The following is a 26,431-nucleotide window of genomic DNA, read 5'->3' on the forward strand; positions in this document are numbered from 1 at the left end:
GGGCTCATTAAAGGTCTCCAAGAACAACGAGCACAAGACACATTCATTTATTAGTGCACTATGAAAACAGATGTTGTACAAAAAGGAACATTTTTGCATTTATCAGACACTTTAAAGAGACTAACAGTGCTTGCATTCAACCTACAGCATTTTTTTTTTAAATACATGTTTAATGCATGTGTTTTCTCTCACTGAATGATCAGTCCGATATCAATCCATCACACCCACAACACACGGGTAACAGGCTAAGTAAGAAAAATTTCCCCAAATGTTTTTTAATTTACATTCAATTTAATGCATCTTATACCAGGGCTGGCTCTTGACATATTGAAGGTCAAACTGTTGATAGGAAGATATTTTATTTTCGCTTAAAATAAAAATATAACCTTTAACCTTGGTTTTACCTTTCCACTGTCCAATGACAATTCTGAAAGTAAATGACAGGAGCCTACTGTTACTGTATATTATAGTATGAGTGTGACTTACACGTGCATCTGACCAACAGATAAACCACACTTCAGTGTTGTTGTTAAGATTGTGCTTAAGCAGATACTCAGCTTACATTCAGCTTAGTAGAAATCAAAAGTCAAAGAGGACAAGCTTTCAAGTTAAATGCATTTAAAACATTTGCTCTATCCATGCAATACGTTTTCTATGCATAAACTCAACTGCTCATGTCACCCATTTCAGGGGCCAAAATTACATTTTAAAAGCTACAGAAATGAATCTTCACATTTGCAAGTAAATATGAAGATCCGCCTCGGATTGCTTGCAATCAATGCACAAATCATAAAAAAAAATATTCTCATGCTTCCCAGTTCACAACAGCCTAGAAGGGTTGATTATTTGACCATTTTAAACAGTTAAAAACTTGAAAAAAAGAATAAATATGTTAATGATTAATGCTAATAAATATTATTACTATAAATAAATAATTTGAAATAATTAAAAATGATAAAATAATTTAAATTTGAAGATTTTTTTTTGTTTGTGCAGATTCCAGTGTTTAACTTATCCATAAATAATTAAAAACCTGAGGGTCAATGTTGCTAGTAAATGGATCACCAACAGAATAATTTTGTGCGGGGACTAATATAAGCACAGATGTCGGATAGTGTCTAAAGCGAAAATGCAAACAGGTGGGACAAAAAAATCGGATATGTTTTTTTGATCAGATCTGTGAGATCTGTGGAATTAAGATTTCCAGTGTAAACGCAGCTGATGACTGAGATGAGACTACTCAGATCCCAGTAAGAAGTGTGAGTCCTGTCTCATAGTGGACCAGACTAATGGCAGCTTGTTCAGTGTCAGGATTCGGGCCTGAAGTCAGTGATTCTACAGCATTTTTACTTTGAACCTGAGAAACAGAAGATAAAGCAGAAGTTAATAAAAATAATAAAAATAAAATAAAAATAAAATAAAATTTCTATTAGTTCAGATGTTTCTGCCATCATGTATATACTGTCAATCTGATTCGTGCATTTTAAGATGTATTTTAAACAAGGATGTTTCAAAATGAGATAATGATCATGTTGGATTTCTAGAACTCACCTTTTGAACTTTGAGACACAGCCAACACAATAACCCTAGACCTGCAAGCACAGCTGCTGCGACTCCTGCTGTAAAACACCATCCAGGTTCTGTTTCACTCTCAACACTTGTTCTGTCTGCAGAATAAACACATTACAAATGCATTTAACATGTTGGAGTGAATTAAGGCACTTTAATTGTTTGTGGAAAGCAACATTAACAGCACTGACTTATATATATTTTCATATGTTATACATGCAGAAGCAGTGTTGTATAAAGGCCATTCTGCACATATTAACTCAAAAAAATGAATTTGGTCTTTACCCCAGTTTACTGTAACTGGTTCTGTCAGACTGCTGTGAGTGACCAGACAGTCGTAAGATCCTTCATGGTTTCTGTCGATCTTCACACTGATTCTCATCTGAAAGGTTTCATCAGCATTTGGTCTGATTCCAGAAGATGTTTGATCCTCAAGATTAATTCTGTTCAATCTAATGTTCATCTGAACATCTCTGGGGTAGAAACCAGTGGCCAGACAGACCAGAACCAGTTTACTTTCATCATCAGGAGATTTACTCGCAAACATGTGAACATCTGGAGAACCTGGAGCACATAGAAACATAAAATCATAATGAAATTAACAAATAAATATTTCCAAATGTTTTGGTGCTGTGAAAGTGCTCTTCATATTCTTAAAAAAACATTGACGACATCACGATATATATAGTTATTGAAAATATAATAAATAAAAGCTCTGTAAACACCAGCATTTTTGCAAGACTATAATTGAGTCCCATCGAGTAATCAAAAGTTCAACACACACTTGCATTCTTTACGCCTACTTGAACACTTGGGCCAAATAGAGGAAATACGTCATGCAAGTAGAGAAGTGGTAAAGTGCAAAGACTGCAAGTGTGTGTATTTGGACAAGGCAAGAGTGACGGGAAACCGAGGCTTTCTGAAGCGTTTGAGGCTTTCATCAAACTGTGCCGAAAAACGGTTCATTACTCGAAGCTTTTAAACCAAAGCGCATTAGTGACATCTGGTGGTCACACTTGTGTTCTCCACCATATCTAACAAATCACAGCAGAGCAGTAAAAGCACGTGACCAAACAAAGCTTCGGAAGTGTGGGGTCAATACAGTTCTATCTAATCTTATCTCATCTAAATTAATTTGTGCCAATGAGACCACAACTCGTGTCATGTGTAGCCTGGTCAACGGACTCACATATTCATCAATAATATACATTATGTAATAATATAAAGTATGTAATCATAATTAGGCCTATAGTAAATGTAATTGAAAAATATTTTAGGTGTTAGGTTTAAACAAACCTTTGTCCTGACCTTCCGATTTTTTTATTATTATTATTATTCTTATTTTAATCAAATACTTGAAGAAAATAAACGAAAAAAAAAAAAAAAAAAAAAAAAATCCGGACATTCCGAACCAGAACCAGAGCTTTAAACGTCATCATCAATCACGTGGTATTGTCATTTCGATACAAGCATCGGTTCAGTGTGTGATATAATAGTGCTTTGGAAACTGCGTCGGAGCCCCGGAATCCACCGTCCCATCACTACAAGGCACAGTCTTTGTTTATAGCCTACACACATCCCAGGGATTCTGCCGGATCTGAGCGAGCGGAAGAGAGGTTGTTTCCATCCGCATTAAGATGCGCGTTCGGTGATCCGACCACAAAAGCGGTCAGCTAATATGCTCTACCGTTAAGCGTTAACTGGTACTTAACGAGCGTTTCAAATCAAATGCGTCTCCTGTAACCACTTGCGGTCTGATTTTCATCAGATTCCCTGTTATTTCGTGACACTCATAGCCTTCATCATCGCTTTTAGCGGACAAATAGGCTACTATTGAATGAACGAACCCGTGTTGATACCCGGCTTACGTGAATGAATACTAATAATACATAATGTAATTAATAAATTCAAAGGTTTAGTTTATATAGGCTATTTGTTAATAAACTGCGTGTTTCTCTGCTGCGTATCAGAAGCTTAGAAGCATCTTACCTTTGACCTCATCTTGATGCGCATCGCTTAGATAAGGGTGAAATATAAGCCAAACCACCTCTAGAAAGAAAACGTTTTTAGACGTGTGAACCATTTATACTATTTTAGACTCGCGTCTTATAGGTGTAAATGAAAGATGAAAGCGTCTCTATAGTGTTGAGTCACTGTGCCGAATGACAAGTTTCTTAAACACTTTCGTTTTCTGAGTCAGCTCGTGTTTATCTGCTCAAACTCACCGAGTGAATAAAGTACCATAACATTATCATCATCATTTGATGAAGCAGGGTATGAGAAGATTCTGTTAGCACTTTTGCAGTGTTTGGTGAACTCACACACTTTATTTAAGAACATATGGTGCATTGTTTTTCTTAACGTTTTCAAAAAAAATAATGTTTAGGTTTTTTCGCTGCTTTCATGAACTGAAATAAATGTCTGATATTGGTGAAGATCTTTCTAACATGCATGTTACACCATGGCCAGTACATAAACACACTCACTAGTAAAGGTTTCACCAGGATAGTATAAGACATTTATTTATTTTATTGCACATTGAACACAATACAGAGGCACATTTATGCATTTGTCAGACACTTTTATCAAAGAGATTTACACATTATTCAAGCTGAGCTATATTTGATCGATGTTTTCTCTGGGAATCAAACAATGGCATTGCCAACACTGTTATCATGATTAGATGAACTACAGCAACACTATAGGGACACACATGTATTAATGCAACATTAAAACATACAATAAATACTTAAAACACACAGACAAATAAACTGACAAGATTTATAGCATATCATTACATAAATTCAACCTGTAGACTTTAAACATGAACGCTGTTAAGCTTAAACACTTGAAGATTATTATTATTATTTTATAAAACTACAAATGTAAATCTTAAATCTAAAAATATTTTCTCTGATCATTGTGCTGAAAATAGTATACATTTACAAATAATTTTGCACCTTAATTATTTCCCTCATCACAATTCCTGTCAGTAACAGCAGAAAATACAGAGATACAACATAAAATTAATAATATAAACTATGTTTTATAATAATCAGTATTATACAATAATCAGATATTTATGCAATCCTCTAATTGTTTTTCCCACTTATGATTTACTACAGGAGAGTTTTTGTTTTGCCATAATGTTTCTAACTGGAATCCTGAAAGGCAGGAAGTTTGTCATCAGATTGCAAAAAAAATTATAATATTCTTAATTTGCTTTAAATATATTTTGTAGTAAAAACAAATATACGAGTCTCTCTTTTTCTCTCTTTTCGCTTCAGGTTGTATTTACATTGTACCATGTGCAGAAATTAAATTTGTATTACACACTTTGGGTCTAGTACTGCATTTACTTTTTACAACAAAATTTACTACAGAGTAAAAATTGACTAAAAAAAATCATAGTAAACATTTTTTGTTTGTCAGTAATTTCAGTTAAGATGTTTGTACATACAGTCATTTGAGGAGACATCAGTCAACATCAGTTTTGATAAGAAATGTGATTCAATGTCTTAATGTGGTGTTACATGTACACATGGACTGGACATCAGAAGATACAAGTATAATGTGTGAGGAACAGGATTGACTGACTATCCCTCGGTAGAGTATAAAATGTCAGAATAATAATTCCCTCTATCTCACCCATTTGCAAAAAAATAATCAATAATTCTGTGAATCTGACTCCTTAAGTAGGGATCACCTCATTTTTTTATTTACTTTTTAAATATAAAAATCCATATCAAATTATTACTATTACAAAATATTACTTTTTTGTCATTATAAACACTAAAAGGAAATAATTACAAGCTCTGAGCAGCTCTTAATTTTGACCTTGAGGAGGAGGTGATTTATCAGAAAATGTAGTGACAAAAAAAAAGTCACTAAACTGAAGTGACGGGGTTAATCCTTAATGGTGATGAGTGTAATTTTGGTGAAATACTTTCTTGTTTCTTAATTTGCAATTACAAGTGTGTCACGATCCACACTCAGGGAAACACAGGAAGATCCAATAGTGCAAAAATGGAATTTAATAGGGAAATCCATAAATCAGAAAACAGTCCAGGCAGGGGTCAATAATACAAAAAGGCTGTCCAAAACATAAAACAATAAACAGGAACAACGAGTGGAACAGACCTCACAAGTGGCGTGATGAATAACAAGGAATCCGTAACAAACACAAAACAGGCAGGGTATTTATACACAGGGAAATGACAATGATAATGGGAAACAGGCTGAGTGCAATGATCAGTGATGAGGGACAGCTGAGTGCAATGAACAGACAAGGATCATGGGGAATGTAGTGCAAGAGTGTGCTGGACACCGTGAGGAAGGAGGACATCTAGTGGTGACCCAAGGAACATAAACCAGACACTGTGACATGACCCCCCTTCTACGGAGCGGCTACCAGACGCTCCAAGACATAGAAACAAACAAAACAAGAGTCCAGGCGGGAGGTGGAACGGTGGAGGATCAGGGGGAGGGATGGGGGGCCAGGTCCATGGAGGGGAACAGAAACAGGGAGTGACAGCTCATCTGGCGGCCAGGACGGGGACGACAGTCCATCGGGCGGCCAGGGCGGAGCAGAGGGTCCATCGGGCGGCCAGGGCGGAGCAGAGGGTCCATCGGGCGGCCAGGACGGAGACTCTCCCTCGGGCGGCCAGGGCGGAGACTCTCCCTCGGGCGGCCAGGGCGGAGACTCTCCCTCGGGCGGCCAGGGCGGAGACTCTCCCTCGGGCGGCCAGGGCGGAGACTCTCCCTCGGGCGGCCAGGGCGGAGACTCTCCCTCGGGCGGCCAGGGCGGAGACTCTCCCTCGGGCGGCCAGGGCGGAGACTTTCCCTCGGGCGGCCATGGCGGAGACTTTCCCTCGGGCGGCCATGGCGGAGAAGACCCCTCGGGCGGCCAGGGCGGAGAAGGCCTCTCGGGCGGCCAGGGCTCAGGCCCAGGAACTGGCACCAGCGGCTCAGGCACTGGAACTGGCACCACCGGCTCAGGCACTGGAACTGGCACCACCGGCTCAGGCACTGGAACTGGCACCACCGGCTCAGGCACTGGAACTGGCACCACCGGCTCAGGCACTGGAACTGGCACCACCGGCTCAGGCACCGACCTCACCGGCTCAGGAACAGACATAGGTACAGGGACAGACACTGGAACTGGCACCACCGGCTCAGGCACCGACCTCACCGGCTCAGGGACAGACACAGGAACAGACACAGGAACAGACACAGGAACAGACACAGGAACAGACACAGGAACAGACACAGGAACAGACACAGGAACAGACACAGGAACAGACACAGGAACAGACACTGGCTCCGGCTCAGGAACAGACACTGGCTCCGGCTCAGGAACAGACACTGGCTCCGGCTCAGGAACAGACACTGGCTCCGGCTCAGGAACAGACACTGGCTCCGGCTCAGGAACAGACACTGGCTCCGGCTCAGGAACAGACACTGGCTCCGGCTCAGGAACAGACACTGGCTCCGGCTCAGGAACAGACACTGGCTCCGGCTCAGGAACAGACACTGGCTCCGGCTCAGGAACAGACACTGGCTCCGGCTCAGGAACAGACACTGGCTCCGGCTCAGGAACAGACACTGGCTCCGGCTCAGGAACAGACACTGGCTCCGGCTCAGGAACAGACACTGGCTCCGGCTCAGGAACAGACACTGGCTCCGGCTCGGCAGCGGCCATCTTGTCCAAAGACCCAAGCTCGGCAGTGGCCATCTTGTCCGAAGACACAGGCTCGGCAGGCGTGACGTGAACAGGTTCGGCGGCGGCCATCTTGTCCGAAGACACAGGCTCGGCAGACGTGACGGGAACACTCTCGGCGGCGGCCATCTTGTCCGAAGACACAGGCTCGGCAGACGTGACGGGAACACTCTCGGCGGCGGCCATCTTGTCCGAAGACACAGGCTCGGCAGACGTGACGGGAACACTCTCGGCGGCGGCCATCTTGTCCGAAGACACCGGCTCAGCAGACGTGACGTGAACAGTCTCTGGCTGGGCAGACGTGACGTGAACAGTCTCTGGCTGGGCAGACGTGACGTGAAGTGCAGGCTCGGTGGGAAGACACTCAGGCAGGACGGCCCTGGTGGGACGAGACCCAGACACGATGGCCCTCCTGGCAACACGCGCCGACATCAGCGGAGAATCGGCCACGCTGGAAACCAGTCCTGGACAGCAATAGACAGATCCGGTGGCTGGCTTGATGGTTGGCGTGACTGGTGTGTCCCACTGGCTCCGATGATGGAGGTATTTGGTGAACCCCCAAAAGTCCAGGACCTCCAACCCCTTCATCTCCCACCCAGGCAATGGGTCATCCAGGCAGCCATTAAAAAAATCCTTTAAAGCTGCATCATTGTAGTCCATGCCTCTAGAGAGGGTCCAAAAAGTCTGAGCCAGACAACCCACCGTCTGGCCCTGCTGGCGTAGACCCATCAAATTTTGGACCCGTCCCCTCCTCTCCTTCTCCGTCTTAGGGGGAGAGATACGAAACCCCATAATGCTGGATCTTATATGTGACGGATTCCTTCTGTCACGATCCACACTCAGGGAAACACAGGAAGATCCAATAGTGCAAAAATGGAATTTAATAGGGAAATCCGTAAATCAGAAAACAGTCCAGGCAGGGGTCAATAATACAAAAAGGCTGTCCAAAACATAAAACAATAAACAGGAACAACGAGTGGAACAGACCTCACAAGTGGCGTGATGAATAACAAGGAATCCGTAACAAACACAAAACAGGCAGGGTATTTATACACAGGGAAATGACAATGATAATGGGAAACAGGCTGAGTGCAATGATCAGTGATGAGGGACAGCTGAGTGCAATGAACAGACAAGGATCATGGGGAATGTAGTGCAAGAGTGTGCTGGACACCGTGAGGAAGGAGGACATCTAGTGGTGACCCAAGGAACATAAACCAGACACTGTGACAAAGTGTGTGTGTGTAGTTTGACTTCCTGAAGTGTGTGTGTGTGTGTGTGTTTGTGACTTCTATCTGAGTCAATCTCTGACTCAACCAATGGCAATGGGGGTGGGGCTATTTGTCCAACCAATGACAGATGTTTTAGAAACAGTCAATTTTCCAGCCCTGTTTGGTGATTTTAGTGCTGTAGAAATGACACACTTCCCCTTTAAGAACAAAGAACTAACAACAAGATACACCACAGCAGTTGTGCAGCGGCCAGAAGTGGTTGAGTGTGATTTTGTTCATCGTTTGATTTGGAAAGATCAGCTTAATGAATTCAGTTGTACAGTAGTCAGTGTCATCAGCAGCATTTATCTTCAAACCTAAACATCACGTTGCACAGTCCAATTAACACACACTCACACTCAAGACTCATTTATTTCTTATATTGCACATTTACACAACTCATTATCCAGAGGCACATTTATGCATGTATCAGACACTTTAATCAAAAAGACTTACATTGCATTCAATCTATACATCTGATCCCTGGGAATCAAATCCATGACTTTGGGTTTGCTCACACCATGATGATGATTATCCAGGTTACAGGATACCTGTATCACTATAGTGTTCCTGTAGCTCAGCTAATCATGATGCAGCATAATAAAGTAAATGTTACGAGTAAAAAAAAAGAAAAGTGTAACACTAGGACATTACATTCCATTACAAATTTGCGCAAAACTTTTGCGATTTTTTTTCATTTTTCAATTTGCGAATGCCATTTCTGGGGATTTTTCAAAAGTGGGGGTGCTAACAGGTTAATGATGTTTCAGTGGAATTTTCTACCAGGAACATAGATGGGGTTTGTGTGTCCATGTTATTATAGCAATGTGCTCTTAATGTTCTGAGAGCAAATAAATAGCTTTGATTTTTCTCAGCTGATCTACATGATTAAATACAGGATAAAATAAATGAGAAAAATATGATTATTTAGATTGTCAGCTGTATTTCACTGTCCTTTATGCTCAGAGTTTGTTTGTTGATTTCCTCATGTGTTTCTCCAAACCCAGACTCCATTATAACGGTAAGAACAAGCGTCACTATCACACGCTGACCGCACGACTCTCTCTCTTTCTGTCCAGTTCATCATTGGCCTGTTCCTGCAATCTTGAGCTCTCAAGCAGAGTTGAAGCTGCTGAAAAATATCTGAGTGAAACATAATATTTCTTTAATGCTGGACTTGCTGTCAGCTCCAGTGTTTCTGTCCTCCACTGTGTATTTTAATACTGATGTGTTTTGTTGTAGAACAGCGCCACCATGTATCATTAGCTGACTACTGCGGCTCTGAGCTTCTCTGATGCTGATAGTGATGTTGGGATGTTTTCTCTTTCTGTAGATGATGTTTTGTCCCGGGGCTCGATATGCCTGGATGACATGGTTCAGGGAGACACTATCGCTCGACTGCACTGTCTCTATGTCGTGTTCAGAACACCTCACAGTTTCACATGAGAAAATAGCAGATATTACACACTTTACACACATATTCTTACATTACTTGCAATCCCATGTGATAAATATTAGATATGTCAAACAAACTATTTTCTTGAGCTAGCATGAAAACTATATCCAGCATTTAAAAAAGACTTTTACACAAATGTGTGTATTTTTCATCTGCAGATCTTTCCAGTAAAGAAGAGCAGAAAAGGGCTCTGCTAATATATTCTCCAGGATCTGAGCAGCTTTGACACTAGATGATGAATCCATCACCATCTGAGACCGATATGGAGCTAAAACCTGCTGTGCCAAATCTAAATGAAAGCGTGTGTGTATTTTGCACAGTTCTGATCTCAGACCTGAAGGCTGTTTAACAGTAATCTAGCGCCATCTTTACCCATGAAGCTCTTTAGAGATCAGATGCTGGACTACAGTATTACTGCTTCATGTCCACAAACACACTGGATTCATCATCAGAACCACAAGATTGATGCATTTTCCTGTTTTTGACCAAAAGAAGAGTTTTGTTTTGTAGAAAAGACAGAGGAAGATGAATGACAGAATATTAGCAAAAGGAAGATAATGAAAGACAAGAGTTAATTTTCTTTACACTTTTGATGTTTGAAATTACATTAAAAGAGACCTTTGAATGGTTGTGATGGTTTTGGCAAGTGCTGTTAATTTACTGTTAACAGGTACAAGTGACAAACACAATTATGTAGTGCAATATATATAATATTCCCATTAGTTTTCATCTGGAAACATAAATCCATCATTATAAATGAAAAGGGCTCTAGGATGTAAAGACATCTGTCCTTTTCTGCTACGAGTCTGGATTACTATTTTCTGTCAAACACATTTGACATTAGGAGTTTCTATATCGCTTTTTTTGCACAGGTTTCAACACAAAGTGTGGAGTGCAATGGGAATTATCAGTCTTATAAAAAGTGAGAAAAAAATTAATATAATGTTTTCAATATTGCGCTGAACGGTTGCTGTGGTTACCAGTGAGTTTTCTCGCACACAGCGCATGCGCGCCACTCTACCGCTTTTTCCGTTATTGTGAGATAAAAAAAAGTATAAGTAAATGCGTTTCGACTATATATCTACTGACATACAGCGCCTTTTTCCTTTGAAGAGTTATAGAAATGATCGTTGATCATTTACAAATAAAGTTGATCGAACATGTGCTGCGAAAATGAAAGTGAAAGTACTTTCCAGCGTGTTTTATTTACAAGTGCCATTTTACACCCGGGATTAAGAATTTTTAAATAAGACCAACTGATCATCCAAGTATCAAGTGATGTTTGTATGTTTATGTGCGATTTTACGTGCTGTTGATGGAAAACTCGAGCCTCGAGGTGTTTAAAAACTTTTTATTCAAAGCAAGTGTTCTGGTGAGGTGCATGAAAATGACTTCCTCTATAACGTAAGTAACCATGAAATATTAAAGTACATTGCACATGAAATTCTTAATATGCATTTTTTTTTTTTACTTATCAAATATTGGACATAGACATATAGCCTAGACTATATTTTAAAATACACTTTTACACTTTTTATGTAGGTCTAATTTTCGGTTTTATTACTAAAAGCCAAAGTTTTTAGAAACCACAGTGTTGTAACACTTTTCTCTTTAACATCTGTAGTGTTTGTTTTAACTGTTTAACTTGTGTTGTTTCTTAAAATTTGATCTAATTTTCTGTGTGAAATTAATGTCAATTACAAAGAGTGCTGTTGTTACAATCTCCCTTTATATATAATGTCATTTTTATTGAACATTTAATTAAACTAAACCAGTAGGAAATATTTTATTTTAAAATAGTTGGAAAAGATCTTGAACTAATATCTGTGTATGTTAGTCAGTTTCACAGATGTATTAAATGTGGGTTTACAGTAAACTGACCCATTTGTACAATATTTTAGGTTTCAGTGGAAGAACATTAAACTCTAGTGTTACAAACTTCCCACAGTCTGTTCAGCCGAGATATTTCTGTTTTAAACACACACAGATGAAATACTGGTGCAAACGTGACATATCTGACTGAAGAAGAGAATCTGCTGATTCAGATGATAGCAGTTCTGAACATTCATTTACATGATTGAAAATCACATTGTTTTGTCTCCATAAACACACTGAAGAAAATGTCAAATGAAATGTATTGTATTTGAGTGTGTGAATGAGTGTTTCTGATCTCTTACCCGAGCAGCTCCATGAAGACTGAATGAATCATGGACGACACACACACATTCAGACATGGAGATTCTTCTCCAGGATTCAGGTACTTCAATCTTCATATGATCTTAATGTTATAGAAGACTCATTTTCTGCACATAACAGGGTGTTGTGTGTGTTTGCCAGGGTTGGTATAGTGATCTGTTGTCTCTATCATATTCTGGTGCCGGGATATACAGTAGTTGGAGACACTCAGGGTCTTTAAACACTGTCCAAAGACACACATATACAGTAGACAGCTAGATGATATATGACATTATCCTTGGACAGTCTCATCACTCTTCAACACACTGTCTTAATAGACAATCTTCTCATGTGGGATTTATTTTCATGTTAAATCAGCCAAGTTGATTCTTGTCTCTATTCTGTTATCTCTGTTCTATTAAAGTCAGTTTAAGGGTGACAGATCAATCTCACCGGAGTCCAGCTGTGTGTCCATAAAGAGTGACACATCTATGACAGAGCCAATCAAATTTGAGGGAAAACACACATCAACTGATCTGAGGTACAACATTTCATAGATAGATAGATCTTCTTGAGTTACATGCATGAAAACTTTGGAAAAAATAGACATGACAGTTTCTGCTTCAGAGTCACATTTTTAAACTGTCACCGTTTTGCATATAATGCAACAAACATAGGCGTAATTTGCGAGTTGGACATGTGGGACAAGTGCCCACCACTCTTTGCCAGGGTCGATATTGTCCCCAGCACTTTTTGAAACATCTCGCAGCACGGATGTACCTGATACAAACGAAACATCTCCAGTTGACTTGCAAGAGTATTAATTTCATTAGTTTGTGTTAATTTCATTCTGGTGGTGAGTGTGTTGCCGCTGTTATCAGTGTCAGAACGATCTCTTGTGTCTTCACACAGACAGCAGACGAACACTTCAATTACATGATTAAAACATTAAATACAGACAGGGCCATTTCTGACCATTTTACTAATTCCCATTTACAACTTAAACACTCAACCTAAATGTTTTGGCGGCAGTGGCTCAGTGGTTCATGTAGGTTGTCTACAAATTGGAAGGTTGGTGGTTCAATCCCCGGTTCCACCTGACCAAGTGGCTAGGTGTCCATGAGCAAGCTGCTCCACAGCTGCTCCCGACGAGCTGGATGGCGCCTTGCATGGCTGACACCGCCGTCAGTGTGTGAATGTGAGGCTATGTAAAGCGCTTTGGTGGCCATAGGTCTGTGAAAGTGTTATATAAATGCAGTCCATTTACTAAAATGATTTTATTATTAAAGTTATGTTAAAGTGTTAACAGGAGCGTTGAGGCGCTCATTGGCGCCCATCTACCTGGCTCTATATGAACACTATATGAATTTTTGCCTCTGTTTTCTCGACTCTGTTGTATTGTCTCTGTTCTCTCCGTGTTTGTCAATAATTAGTGAACAGTCTATGGACACTCGAGGAACATTTAGGAGAAGACACATGTTATCTAATCTGAGGTACAACATTTCTGTCTAGACATAAAGATATTTCACTATCACTTTTACTAATTTGTTGTAATCTAATAATTTATTCTTTCAGTCGTGATTCTCAACTGGTCCAAAGCACAAATCAAACCTGCTGTAAATCAAACCTGCTGAAGAGGTTTCAGTGTCTGTATGAAGGAACAGCAAAGCAGGGAAACCCAAAACTCCTGAATGAGATCTACACAGAGCTCTACATCACAGAGAGTGAAAGTGGAGAGATCAATAATGAGCATGAGGTGAGACAGATCGAGACACAATCCAGGAGAGCAGAAACAGAGGACACACCGATCAAATGCAATGACATCTTTAGACCTTTACCTGGACAAGACAAACCCATCAGAACTGTGCTGACAAAGGGAGTCGCTGGCATTGGAAAAACAGTCTCTGTGCAGAAGTTCATTGTGGACTGGGCTGAAGGGAAGGAGAATCAGGACGTCCAGCTCATATTTCCACTTCCTTTCAGAGAGATCAACTTGATGAAGGACAAAACACTCAATCTTTCAGATCTTCTACATGTCTTTTTCCCTGAAACAAAAGAAATGGAAATATCCAGTGATGAATATAAAGTGTTGTTCATCTTTGATGGTCTGGATGAGTGTCGTCTGTCTCTGAACTTTAAGAGCGAAGAGAAACTGTGTAATATATCTGAATCAGCCTCAGTGGACGAGCTGCTGATGAACCTCATTAAGGGGAATCTGCTTCCCTCGTCTCTCATCTGGATCACCTCCAGACCAGCAGCAGCGGATCTCGTCCCCTCTGAGTGTGTCCATCGAGTGACAGAGGTACGAGGCTTCAATGAGCCACAGAAGGAGGAATACTTCAGGAAGAGAATCAGTGATCAGAGTCTGGCCAATACAATCATCACACACCTGAAGTCCTCGAGGAGCCTCCACATAATGTGCCACATCCCAGTGTTCTGCTGGATCTCAGCCACTGTTCTAGAGGAGATGTTGAGTGAAGCAGAGAGAGGAGAGATTCCCAACACTCTCACTCAAATGTACACACACTTCCTGATCATTCAGAGCAACATCAAACATGAGAAGGACTATGAGAAGAAAGTGAAAGATGAAGACATGATTCTCAAACTGGGGAAACTGGCTTTCCAGCAGCTTGTGAAAGGCAACCTGATCTTCTATGAGGAAGACCTGAGAGGGTGTGGCATTGATGTGACAGAAGCATCAGTGTACTCAGGATTGTGCACTCAGATCTTCAGAGAGGAGTTGGGCTTGTATCAGGGGAAAGTCTTCTGCTTTGATCATCTGAGCATCCAGGAACATCTAGCAGCTCTATATGCACACATTTACCTTACAAATAAGAACAGAAATGTGTTTGACAAAACCAAACAAAGTTTATTTTCTAAAATCTTAAACCAGAAGAAATATCATTCATTATCTGAGCTGCATCAGCGAGCTGTGGATGAGGCTTTACAGAGTAAGAATGGACATCTGGACCTTTTCCTGCGTTTCCTTCTGGGTCTCTCATTGGAGTCCAATCAGACTCTCTTACGAGAACTACTGACACAGACTGGAAGCTGCTTCTACAACAAAGAGAAAGCAGTTCAGTACATCAAACAGAAGATCAGGGAGAATCTCTCTCCAGAGAGATCCATCTATCTGTTCCACTGTCTGAATGAACTGGGTGATGATTCACTGATGCAGGAGATCCAACGTTATCTGAAATCTGGAGAAATAGGAGGAACCAAACTCTCCTCTTCACAGTGGTCAGCTCTGGTTTATGTGTTGCTGACATCAGAGCAGAAGATGGATGTATTTAATCTAAATCAGTTTATTGGAGCACGAAATACAGCAGATGAAGTTCTTCAGAAGCTGCTGCCTGTGGTTAAAGAATCCAGATCAGTTCAGTAAGTTACTCTGACAACAGTCATTACACTCATTACACTGATAAAATATGCTCATATTTATGAGTTTAGCATGTGCTTTTGTACCTAATGAATACTGTAAAATGAGAAATTCATAATATCATTTATATCAGTGTTTCCTGAACTGAGAGACTGAAGAGTGTCATTGTTCTCTACAGGTTGAGGGATTGTGGTGTTACAGATGAAGGTTGTGCTGCTCTGACTTCAGCTCTGAGATCAAACCCCTCACACATGAGAGAACTGAGTCTGACATTGAATAAAGTAGGAGATTCTGGAGTCAAGCAGCTTTCTGATCTACTGCAGGATCTGGAGATACTGAGGTAAGATTGTATAAAATGTCTCATATGGTAAATAATGATTGTGATACAGATCTGCCAGGCTCTCACACCAGCCAATCACAGCGCACTCCCTCACCTGAGTGCTAATCACACACACCTGCACCTCATCATCACCCTCATGACTGCCACTATTTAGACACACACACTTCACCACAGTTCATTGTCCGGTCTCGTTTGTATGAAGAGGACTACTTAGCCTGCCTCAGTGACTACTACCTGATATCTCCAACGACCCTTCTCCAGTATCGTCTCCATTCTCCTCCGTGTCTCCAAGTCTAGTGTTGTTCAGAGTTCCAGCCTTCACTGCATCATCTCTCAGTCATCACACCCATCAGAAGAAACATACTATTCACTGCCGGCATCCCGCTCTCCAAAGTATCATTGCACTTTCCACTTACCTGCTTTTAGTTCATCCCCTCAGTTGTTGTCTCAATAAACCCCCTATGACCTTCAATCTCCTTCTCTTCAGTCTGCTTCCGTAACAGATTGCCATACAAAAAAATCTACTGTGAAATTACTAATGAGAATGTTGCTTTTATTTTCATTAGATTCTTTCCAATGTGTCTGACATCATTTTACAATATTAATGATTAAACATGATTGGATGATGTAAAGATGTGACAACCGTGTTCATATACAGATATGTTGATGATTTTGGGTACTTGCATAAAAAAATAATATTCGGTTACACTTTATTTTAAGGTGTCATTGTTACAGTGAACTTATGTATTTAAGTACTGAGTAATATTAAGCAACCACATGTACTTAGTATAGGATAAGGGTAGGATTAGAATTTGGTTGAGGATTAGTTACGTGTAATTATGCATAATTTACCTGTTAGTACTATGGAAAGTTCATGTAACATATGTAACAAGGACACTGTTAAATAAAGTGTTATCGAATATTCTTGCAATTTTTATCAAATGGTGCCGTGGATTAAGTCTCTGATTATGAAGTTCCTGCTGATCTGAGCTGTAGATCCTGAACTGAGAGACTGAAGAGTGCCATTGTTCTCTACAGGTTGAGTGATTGTGGTGTTACAGATGAAGGTTGTGCTGCTCTAACTTCAGCTCTGAGATCAAACCCCTCACACCTGAGAGAACTGGATCTGACTGGAAATAAAGTAGGAGATTCTGGAGTCAAGCTGCTCTCTGATCTACTGCAGGATCCTCACTGTAAACTGGAAATACTGAGGTAAGATTTTATAAAAGTCTCACTGTCATCTGTTTTTCTCCTGTGGTGAATAATAAATGATATACAAAAATAATATATACAAAAAAGTTTACCATCAAGTAACTGAAAAGGATGTTTAATCTTCATTAGATTCTTTCCAAAGCTTCTGAGGTCATTTTACTTTTGATAGTTTTACAAGTCAAAAACATGATTGTATGTCGTGAAGAGGTGACAACTGCTTTCATATATAAATCTGTTGAGGAGAAATTCCTATATATCATATCATTTATATCAGTGTTTCTTGAACTGAGAGACTGAAGAGTGTCATTGTTCTCTACAGGTTGAGGAATTGTGGTGTTACAGATGAAGGTTGTGCTGCTCTGACTTCAGCTCTGGGATCAAACCCCTCACACCTGAGAAAACTGTATCTGTCAAGGAATAAAGTAGGAGATTCTGGAGTCAAGCTGCTCTCTGATCTACTGCAGGATCCTCACTGTAAACTGGAGATTCTGAGGTAAGATTGTATAAAATGTCTCATATGGTAAATAATGATTGTGTTACAGATCTGCCAGGCTCTCACACCAGCCAATCACAGTGCACTCCCTAATTCTAAATCCCCTAGTTCTAATCACACACACCTGCACCTCATAATCACCCTCATCCCTGCCACTATTTAGACACACACTTCACCACAGTTCATTGTACGGTCTCATTTTTATGAGGAGGACTACTTAAGCTGGGCATACACTGTGCGATTTTCGTCCGATTTTGAGCCGAATTCTGACTCGTGCGACTCTTTTTCGGGTCGGGCCAATTTTCAGCTTTGTCATGCGTTGTTTGTCGTGCAGTGTTCGTGCAGTGTACAGGGGGAAACGAGAGGCGATTAACCTCTCCTGACTGGCAATCGGATGGTCGGATGAATTTCTGGCATGTTAGAAATTTTGGTCGCTCCTCATGACTATATGGCACAGTTGAAGCAGAGCTACGAACCGTTTGCCCTAAACTCAGTGTTTTTTCCCTCACTGCGCCTGCGCGAAAACAGAAGTTTAACCATTTCGTCTCCAGCAAAAAAAAAAAGAAAAAAAAAAAAGAGGGAGATCTTTAAGTTCTGTTGTTCAAACAAGCTACAAATTACGGTTGCTTACCCCCAGTTCATATTGCAAAATGGATTAACCATTACCCACGTCTTCCACCTGCGATGTACACTTTGCCTCTTTTATTAATTTGTTAAATAATGTTTTTGAAATAAAGTTGTTTTTAATTTTCATTGATGAATTATTGCAGTGTTTGGACATATTATAGACTATTAATAATTAATTATATGCCTATAATTCATTGTAATCGACCTAAATGTTTTAGACAATTTTCAATAAGGAAGAGTAAGCTTCTATGTAATATTTTATTATCCTCACAGCGCGTTGGTTATGCGGTGATGCGCTATGAAATTATTGCGTGGCAATTTAATTATAATAGCCTATCAATTTAATAATAAAAGTAGCCTAGGCCTTCCCTAATAATAATAATAATAATAATAATAATAATAATAATACAATATTACTAATAATAATTTAGTACATAACTTGGAAATGCTAAATCATCTTGATATTGTTAGCTGATGCTTGTTTTGACAATATCTCTGGATACATGATATCGTCTATAGGCGCAACCCAACATAAGGGTTTATCGTGCTGATTCGTGCATATTTCACATGTATAGTGTGAGCAGTGAAGTCGCAGCTCGACGTTTAGACAGTATAGTGTGAGCACATAAATCCTGAGCTTTGGCTTTACATTGCATGCGATCTACTCGTTCAGTGTGAGTAGGTACCTTGCTGAAATCACACAGACATCGCACAGTGTATGCCCGCCTTTACCCTACCTTAGCTCAGTTGTTGTCTCAATAAACTCCCTAATAACTTCAGTCTCCTTCTCTTGAGTCTGCTTCCGTAACAGATTGCCATACAAAAAATCTACTGTGAAATTACTAATGGGAATGTTGCTTTTATTTTCATTAGATTCTTTCCAATGTGTCTGACATCATTTTACAATATTAATGCTTAAACATGATTGGATGATGTAAAGATGTGACAACCGTGTTCATATACAGATATGTTGATGATTTTGGGTACTTGCATAAAAAAAAAAAAATTCGGTTACACTTTATTTTAAGGTGTCATTGTTACCGTGTAATTATATATTTAAGTACTGAGTAATATATTAAGCAACCACATGTACTTAGTATAGGATAAGGGTAGGATTAGGATTTGGTTGAGGGTTAGTTACGTGTAATTATGCATAATTTACCTGTTATTACTATGATAAATTCATGTAACATATGTAACAAGGACACTGTTAAATAAAGTGGACACTGTTAAATAAAGTGTTATCAAATATTCGTACAATTTATATCAAATGGAAACTAACCCGCTCGAGCAGTTTGTAGAAGCGGGTCTGAACCTTAGACTGGACCTGTTAATGGTGCCGTGGATTAAGTCTCTGATTGTGAAGTTCCTGCTTATCTGAGCTGTAGATCCTGAACTGAGAGACTGAAGAGGGTCATTGTTCTCTACAGGTTGATTGGTTGTGGTGTTACAGATAAAGGTTGTGCTGCTCTGACTTCAGCACTGAGATCAAACCCCTCACACCTGAGAAAACTGAGTCTGTCAAGGAATAAAATAGGAGATTCTGGAGTCAAGCAGCTTTCTGATCTACTGCAGGATCCTCGCTGTAAACTGGAGAATCTGTGGTAAGATTTTATAAAACTCTCAACGTCGTCTGTATTTCTCCTGTGGTGAATAATCAATGATATACAAAAATAATATATACAAAAAGTTTACCATCAAGTTACTGAAAAGGATGTTTAATCTTCAGTGGATTCTTTCCAAAGCTTCTGAGGTCATTTTACTTTTGATAGTTTTACAAGTCAAAAACATGATTGGATGTCCTGAAGAGCTGACAACTTCTTTCATTTATAAATGTGTTGAGGAGAAATTCATATATATCATATCATTTGTATCAGTGTTTCCTAAACTGAGAGACTGAAGAGTGTCATTGTTCTCTACAGGTTGTGGTATTGTGGTGTTACAGATGAAGGTTGTGCTGCTCTGACATTAGCTCTGAGATCAAACCCCTCACACCTGAGAAAACTGGATCTGTCATGGAATAATCTAATAGACTCAGATGTAAAGCTGCTCTCTGATCTGATGGTGGATCCACATCATAAACTGAAGAAGCTTTGGTGAGTAGTGATATTTAAAACTGTTCATATTTTAATTGAAAGTTAATTTAGTTTCTTCTTAATTTTCTTTCCTTGTGATGGTGAATTACTCACTATAAACATGTTTAATAAGAGTTTGATTAGTTCATTTATTTTTATAATACTGTAGTTTATAGCAACAATTAAATATCTTCAAGTTTCTTTTTATTTCAAACAAATCAATATTTTGCTTTCATCACTGTTTTTGTATCCCTAAATTATGTATTTTGAGAGAATGTCAATTGCAATAAAATATAATGGTAAATATTTATCACTATAGTTTCTTTATCATAAATAAACCTGACCCAGTGACACAGTAAGAGGACAGTCATACAGGGTTATAGATAAGGGTGAAGGGTCATCATTCATGGTGACTTAGAAGCAAAATCAAAATCTGAATGTTTAAAAACAGCTTTAACAATTGTACAGTATTATATTATAATCTCTCACTTTATCATCTAAGTAGTTTCTTTTAGTTGTTCTAAAGTTGATAATGCAATAATTTTTGCACACATTTGACTGTCTGTGTTTCACTTACAGGTTCTAGATGTTAGTCTGACCTTCTCTGGATCAGCTGATGGTGAATAAAGAGCCTCTACAGACACAATCACATTCAACAGAATCAACAGACACAAACCCACAGTGATCATCACACACACATGTGTTTGTGTAACTTCACAGAGTGATCCAATCCTTCATCCAAAGTCAAACAAGGAAATCTTCAACCAAATGAACTTCAACCAAATGAACTACTTCATTATCATTAGCAGAGTTATTGCTCAGTGAACAAAACAACATGCTTCAGATTATTGATAAATGCAGTTATTCACAACCTAACCATAAGCTCCTCTGCACAATGGTAACGAATGGAAACTTTAACATAATAGAAACTCTTTCAAATGTCAAACATAACTGAACATTAAACATTAGCAGATGTTTCCCTGTACTCAAAAACACATGAAATAACACTTAATTTCAAGATTTACTCTCCATTTCCAGCCATGTGCAAAGCATGCTGGGAACAAACAATGGTGTCTCTAAATAAAACCACATAAATGAGCTAATTCTCCAAAAATAAATAGGTAGCCCTTTTTCCTTAAATTTATCAGGCTTATCAGTTCCTCAATTCAAGCCTCAAAATTGTGTATGTTTCCTTAACTAGTTTCCATGAGATTAAATAATGATCTGAGATGTCATCGCTCTGCTGCAGATTTTCAACGGCATCAACATTGATTCCATGTGACAATGTTAGATCTAAAGTATGATTACGCCAATGAGTAGGTCCTGATACGTGTTGTCAAACTCCAGTAGAGTTTAGAATGTCTGTAAATGCTAATCCCAATTCGTCTTTTTCATTATCTACATGGATATTAAAATCACCAACAATTAGGACTTTATCTGCAGCCAGTACTAACTCTGATAGAAAATCAGCAAATATCACTTACGCTATAGATAACGTTACAGAAAGTACCATAAGAAAGTAGGATGCTGCACACTGGTGGTGGTTGAGGAGAGATCCCCTGATATGATTGTAAAGCGCTTTAGGTGTACAGTAGTACATATGAAAGCGTTATATAAATGCCTCATTCATTCAAATGCCTCATTTATTCACTGATGATGCACTTTGTTGACAAATGCCAGAAATAAAGTCAAACTGGTTAGTAATAAGTGAAGCTGGTAATGCTGTTTGTGGAGTTGTTTAATCCTCTTCTGCTGAGATCTGGAGAGATTTAATGTCTTCTTTTCTCTTCAGTTGATCTCATCTAAGGCTGTGACTGGAAGTCAGTTGTAGTTCTTGTGTTTCTGCTCATCTATTTTTACTGTTCTCTTTTTTCCTTCAGTGATTCTGTTTAACAGGCTTGTTGAGACTAAGATCACTCTAATATACACAGATTTTATGGCCTAAATAAGGACCAGTTCTGATTAATTTGCTTGTGGCATTGCTATGGCCTACTTGTGGTCTGGCAAACAGGAACGGAGGGTCAAAGTGCTTCATTACATGTGTTAAGAGGGTCAGATCATCACTCCACGAGTGTCAGATGTGGGCATACTGGGCCGACTGGGCTTTTGCTATATACCACTTTTTATTAGAACAGTAACTATATAATCGCTTTTCAAAGCAAAACTTAAAACCTATGTCTCTCTGGGAAGGTTTATGACTCCTGAGTCTAAATGGAGCTGATGTAAGTGTAAGCTGCTCGTCCCCAAATAAGGGGAGTGGCAACGCTAGTAGCGTCCACAGTGTTTTCCTCATGATGTGTCGGGGAAGAGAAACACCTGTGTTTCATTATCAATCAGGGATCAAAGCCATAAAGGTATGATGAATTTGTTGTTTGGGAGGGTTTTTGTGCGTGCTGCTGAGTTCTTTGCCGAGGCTGCCGTGCCGGGACGTGGGTTGGAGATAGACGCGTGTGACTGGGAGGGATATTTTGTTGGGGCTTTTCCCCGTAAAGTTTGGCGGCCGCCATCGATTTCCTTGAATGCGTGAACCCACGTCCGGTAGCGGGTAAGGAAGCCAGCAGTACACTCTCATTTTTAAGGTTATTGATGTGTGTCTTGGTAGTGCTATGTTCGCTGGGGAGGCCTTATTTATGTGTGTGATTACCGGTCCCCCAGCGCCATTTGTGTGTAAAGTGAGTGCGTGTGCGTAAGGGGGTAGGAGAGCAGGTTACCTCCCATATGACTCTTATACTGTACAGCTATTGACGACGTCTATGTATTTAGCGTGAGTGGTATTGATGGTATGTCCTGATATTTGGTGTGTATTTATTGGTGTGGTATTTAAGTGATTTATACGACTTTATATGAGGTTTGCAGTGCAATGAAATTATGCGTGTTATGGGTGATCACATGAATTGATTTAATGCATGTATTTAACAACCTTGGTAACCTCGTGCTGAATATATTGTCCTGTTTGATTGATGCTTTATTTCTCTTTAAGCTTATTGATTAAATGTTATCATTAATTACAAATACATTATTATAATCGTACCTGTCATTGCATCAACCTGCTGTCCCCCCCTGGGTTTTACTATTATGCTTGTCCAGAAATAAAATTGTTATATTTATATCTAAGAAATTGTGTACTTGAGTGTTTTCCTTGGTTGTTGGGCCACAGAAAATCATTGGTCCAGTAGAGAACCTGTAGTTCACTCTATTCTATTGGGGTGGTTACAACTTGGCGTAGTTTTGGCAGTCTGGACTGTGGGCAATAACCAGGAAAATGTCAACTGCACAACCATCAGTACAGTTACCTTCTACATCTAGTGAGGGGCAGCAGAGAGTAGAGGGTTCACCTGATACGGCTCAGAATCAAGCAACAAATGCAAATATGTTTATGTTTCCAATGATGATGGGGACACCTTGGTGTCAAAAATTTAATGGAGATCAAATGGTACAGGGGAATAATTTTCAGGATTGGTATAATATGCAGACATCAACGTTTAATATATACCCTTTTTCTGAGGTGCAAAAGGTTTCTGCTATAATAAGTAATCTTGATGGGGAAGCAAAGAGGGAAGTGTTAGCTTTGCCAACAGCACAGCGTACGACAGCTGATCAGATATTGTCATTTTTGAAAAGCATTTATGGAGATATTGTCCCCCTTGCAACCCTTCGTGCCCAATTTTTTACTCGTAAACAAAGGACAGCTGAGAATGTTAGGCAGTTTGCCTTGGCACTTCAAGAATTGAGTAATCGGTTGGAGAATAGGGGCGATGGCACCATTATGGGTAATGTTTTACGTGACCAGTTTATTTTGGGACTCTGTGATGCAGGATTGCGTAGGGAACTTCGGGGTATGGTTAGGGCAGCTCCTGATAGTTCTTTTGTAGAAGTTAAACAAGAAGCAATTCTACGAGCAGAGGAGTTTGGGGAGGTAAGGCAAGCAGTAGCTGCAACAGTACAGTTAAAACCAGCCCCCGATACAACAAAATTGGTAGAGGAGATTAAACAGGAGGTCTTTTTGCAGTTAAAAGGAGAAATAAAGGAAATGGTTGCTGGAATGATTAAGGAAGTTCGTGAAGGAGTTCAGCACTTATTGCCAAGTAGTGATAATGCAAGATCTAGGTATGAGGTAAGGAGGGGTCGAAGAAGTTCAGATCAATTTGACCATCAGGGAAGACCTATTTGCCGACGTTGTAAACAAGTTGGGCATATTGAAAGACGTTGTGGAGTTGTAGAGGGAGCACAGAGGCCTTTAAACTTTTAGAACCCACTGTACAGGCCCAATCAGTGGGTACATTGGGTAGTGGCCAATCAGAAAAGAAAGATCATTTAATAGGACAATGCCCAGTTGTGGAAGTGGTGATACAGGGGGTTAAAACGCCTTGCTTGATTGATACAGGTTCACAAGTGACTACATTGACCGAAAGCTATTTTAAAAAATATTTTGAGACTAGAGGATCAACAATGTACCCACCAATTCAAAAGTTCAATTTGGTAGCTGCTAATGGGTTAACGATTCCGTATATTGGATATATTGAGGTGGATTTGAATATATGTGGGAAAGTTATACCAAAAAGGGGAGTGCTAATTGTTAAAGACTCAAATGGATCATTGTACCCAGGACTAATTGGCATGAATGTGATTAAGGAGTGTAGAGATTTTCTGATGACACAGACTGGGGATGGTTGTGTAGGGGCAGAAGGTGAAGTGCAGGTTAAGGTGTGGCATCAGATGTTTTCGGTGTGTGAAGATCTGTTAAAGTTTGCTGATGAGTCAGGACAGATAAGTTCAATTTACTGGTCGCAGGGAAAACGAAAGACAATACCAGCACAGTCAGAGGTAGTGATAGAGGCATGTGCACGTTTACGACCTGATAGGAAGGATTATGTGGGTTTAGTAGAACCTTGTCAAGATGTATTGCCGGGTCAGTTATTGGTAGCTAGATCACTGAGCACAGTTTCAAAGGGTAAAGTTATGGTCCGAATTTTAAATCTTTCTACAGCCCCAGTGACTCTTTTTCAGCGCTGTCGAATAGGGCAGATTTTTGAGGTTGAGTTGTGTCCAAGTCGGCAAGGGTGTTGTGGGGACATTTTATACAGCCTTTTGGGGGGTTTGATCAGCTGCACTCTGACCAGGGCCCCAATTTTGAATCAAAAGTCATCAAAGAATTATGTTCGTTGTACAACATCAGTAAGTCTCACACAACGCCCTATCACCCAGCAGGAAATGGACAATGTGAGCGTTTTAATCGGACACTGCTGAGTATGCTGGGGACATTAAGGGACGACCAGAAGGAGAACTGGGATCAGTATGTGGCAGAGTTGGTACAGGCATACAATAATTCACCCCATTCCTCTACAGGGTATACCCCTTATTTTCTAATGTTTGGCCGTCATGCGAAATTGCCCATTGATGTGATGCTGGGCCGGGGAGATGAATTCTCAGGCACAACAGGTAGCTGGGTGCACCACCACCATGAAAGACTAGTGACTGCCTATAATCAAGCCAGAAAACACATTCAGAAGGCTCAAGTGCATCAAAAGAAGGGGTTTGACCGTAGGGTCAAGTGGGAACCTTTGTTGGTGGGTCAGAGAGTTATGGTATTGAATAAGAGGGCCAGGGGACAGGGTAAATTGGATGATAAATGGGAACGTAATATATACAAAGTGGCGTCACAACCTAATCAAGATATACCTGTTTATGTGGTTAAGAAGGAAAGGGGTGATGGTGGCGAGAGAGTGTTGCATCGCAATATGTTAAGCCCATGTAAGTTTGAAATTTCCTTGCCCTCAGAGGAGGAAGAAGTAGAGGTATTGCATTCTAATTCTGATGTCAATCCTATGAACAGTAATTGGTGTATGTATCCTTGGGTGGGGGGCGGTCTTACAGGTCTGCCAGTACCCACACAAAAGGACGGAGAGACTGCCCGTAATATGGACATTGATGAAGCAACCCGTAATATGGACACTGATGAAGTAACATTACAGACTGCACAGGGGGAAAATCCCTCATGTTCACCTGCTTCACAGGTCGAATGTTCAAGACGGTCCACTCGGGCCACGAAGGGCCTGTTGCCTCAACGTTATAGAATGTGAAGTATTCGAGTGGGAATGTGCGGACACATTTAGAG

At 40.0% G+C, this 26,431-nt stretch overlaps 1 protein-coding gene across 1 annotated transcript; it reads left to right on the forward strand.

The window, feature by feature from the left end:
• The first annotated feature begins 11,162 nt into the window (after window positions 1-11,162).
• LOC307163679 (protein NLRC3-like) lies at window positions 11,163-23,427 on the forward strand. Its single transcript, XM_079879855.1, has 11 exons — window positions 11,163-11,419; window positions 12,201-12,272; window positions 12,615-12,731; window positions 13,624-13,683; window positions 13,766-15,571; window positions 15,748-15,909; window positions 16,948-17,121; window positions 17,441-17,614; window positions 19,672-19,845; window positions 20,164-20,337; window positions 20,896-23,427. The coding sequence occupies exons 2-11, from the start codon at window positions 12,223-12,225 to the stop codon at window positions 20,900-20,902; spliced, it is 2,898 nt and encodes a 965-aa protein (XP_079735981.1). The 5' UTR covers window positions 11,163-11,419; window positions 12,201-12,222; the 3' UTR covers window positions 20,903-23,427.
• Window positions 23,428-26,431: the final 3,004 nt, after the last annotated feature.

The sequence above is a fragment of the Squalius cephalus genome, assembly GCF_949319135.1.
Source record: "Squalius cephalus genome assembly, chromosome: 8".
NCBI classification, from domain to species: Eukaryota; Metazoa; Chordata; class Actinopteri; order Cypriniformes; family Leuciscidae; genus Squalius; species Squalius cephalus.